Source organism: Atta colombica, unplaced genomic scaffold (genome assembly GCF_001594045.1).
Source record: "Atta colombica isolate Treedump-2 unplaced genomic scaffold, Acol1.0 scaffold46, whole genome shotgun sequence".
Lineage (NCBI taxonomy): Eukaryota > Metazoa > Arthropoda > Insecta > Hymenoptera > Formicidae > Atta > Atta colombica.
In genome coordinates this window covers 200,415-202,294 of record NW_017259535.1, presented here as the reverse complement: position 1 = coordinate 202,294, position 1,880 = coordinate 200,415, and the positions used below count along the sequence as shown (strand labels likewise).

Sequence of the window (1,880 nt, the reverse complement as noted above, 5' to 3'; positions counted from 1 at the left end):
GTGTGTGTGTGTGTGTGTGTGTGTGTGTGTGTGTGTGTGTGTGTGTGTGTGTGTATGTATATATATATATATCTATACCTATGAAAATATACCGCCAAGCCGGCACGGCAGGCGGCGAGCAGTTCGCGCTTCGTCGCCGGCGGCTGTTCATTGGATTCTATTTCGAATACAGGCACAACGAAGACTACACCGTGCTTGGGCGGTTTTTGGTGCACCATCTCCATGAAGTCAGAAGCCAATCGCGCACTCGGTAACAGCTCGATATCTGACACAAGCACGCGAGATGTGTTCGCCATCGCTCTCGCTACATTCCGGGTGACGTTGATGGGATATGTCATTCTCCTCTTCCGCCTCTCGGTCTCGGCCTGCCGCCATTGAAGATCAGAGGCAGCGCAATCACCCTGTATACGACTGATTGCACTCAGGGCGGGCGGTCGACCGGCCGGAAACACCAGGTGGACGGAAACCTGCAATTGTATCATGTGTTGCATTGTATCATGTGGTCATTAAATAAAAAGGATTATAATGAATGCGAATTTTATGTACATCGTATAATATACGAGAAAAGGGCGGAAGGACAACAAAGACATGATATTGTATCCAAAATATATATAGAGGAAATCTTATATCAAAAATGTTATAAATATATTATACATTGACCTAAAATCATAAGGATAAAGTATTCTGAATAACAGAATTTTATATTAAGCTAATTGAAGATTGAAGAGTAGCGCTATTCACACGAATTAAATATCTGATTCTTAAATTATTCATATTTGATTGTTAAAGTTATTGAATAACAGATCATAAATTAATAATAAATTTTTAAATAATCATTTATATTTGTGTTAAACTTTTATCTTTATAAATTTATTAGAGATATTTTGTATCATTTAATACGTTAATTAGATAAACTGTAATCGTAAAATACGGAGTATTATACAAGTATAAGTATATACGATACTTCTATGATTTACCATTTATACATTCTTAATCAGTTTTAATAATCTTAATTAATTAAGACGATTTATATTCTGCATTATAGATTAGAATGATTATACTAATCACAAACAAGCATTTTGATAACGGAATTTGCGTCTATTTACTATCACACAACATATTTCATCATATTACTTTCTTTGTCACATGAATAATTTTGCGTTACATCTAGAAAATTATTTTAAGAAATGTACAATATTAAATTAAAACACAATGTGTAAGAAACATAAAAAAAGAAAGCTAAATTATGTGCATTCCATGTACACAATATTGTGCCTTATACATTACATTTAAGCAAACTACCTAGTAAGATTTAATTTTGACTAACAAAAAAACTTTATATACAAAAAATTTCTCTTGTACGATAATAAAGTGTTGTAATTTTTTTTTTATATTATATATATATAAGTGATCTAAAAGCGCAGATTCTCGAGTTCTCGCATTATTATAACGAAAGCATGAAAACTTTGAGGGTCGAGCATAGCATTGTACTAATTGGTAAGAGATTCGCGATCGAGACAAGGAAATTGAGGAGACCTTGTACATGGCAGGCTCGCAACGACAGGCTCGATCAAGCTGAACGACAGCGAGGCCGGCGTCGAGGCCTGGTGCAAATACCGCCAGGCTGAGCGGTCCTTCCCACCGTCTGGCGAGTTCCACGATTCCGTAAACCTGATCGGCGGTGGCGTGTGTGGACAGCGTGACTTGGGGTAAACTGTCTGTCGCTTCAATGGCACCAAGCAACACGAATGGTAGAACCCTGCACGAAGAACAAAAATTTCGCTATCGCAGCAAAATCATCGCATGATACATTCAACGCGAAAGCGACCGAATAGCAAAGAGAGAAAACTTCTACTATAGGATATATATATATATATATA

The 1,880-nt window shown here is 36.6% G+C and overlaps 1 protein-coding gene across 1 annotated transcript in view; it reads right to left on the bottom strand.

Moving 5' to 3' along the window:
• The window catches only part of LOC108691387 (beta-1,4-glucuronyltransferase 1-like), a 5,927-nt gene that overhangs the window by 2,215 nt on the left and 1,832 nt on the right, over positions 1–1,880 (bottom strand). Inside the window, exons 3-4 of the mRNA XM_018199115.1 lie at positions 1,537–1,759; positions 79–467 (exon numbers count right to left, since the gene is read on the bottom strand). Coding sequence (XP_018054604.1) covers positions 79–467; positions 1,537–1,759 — 612 coding nt within the window. The remainder of the gene's footprint in view (positions 1–78; positions 468–1,536; positions 1,760–1,880) is intronic.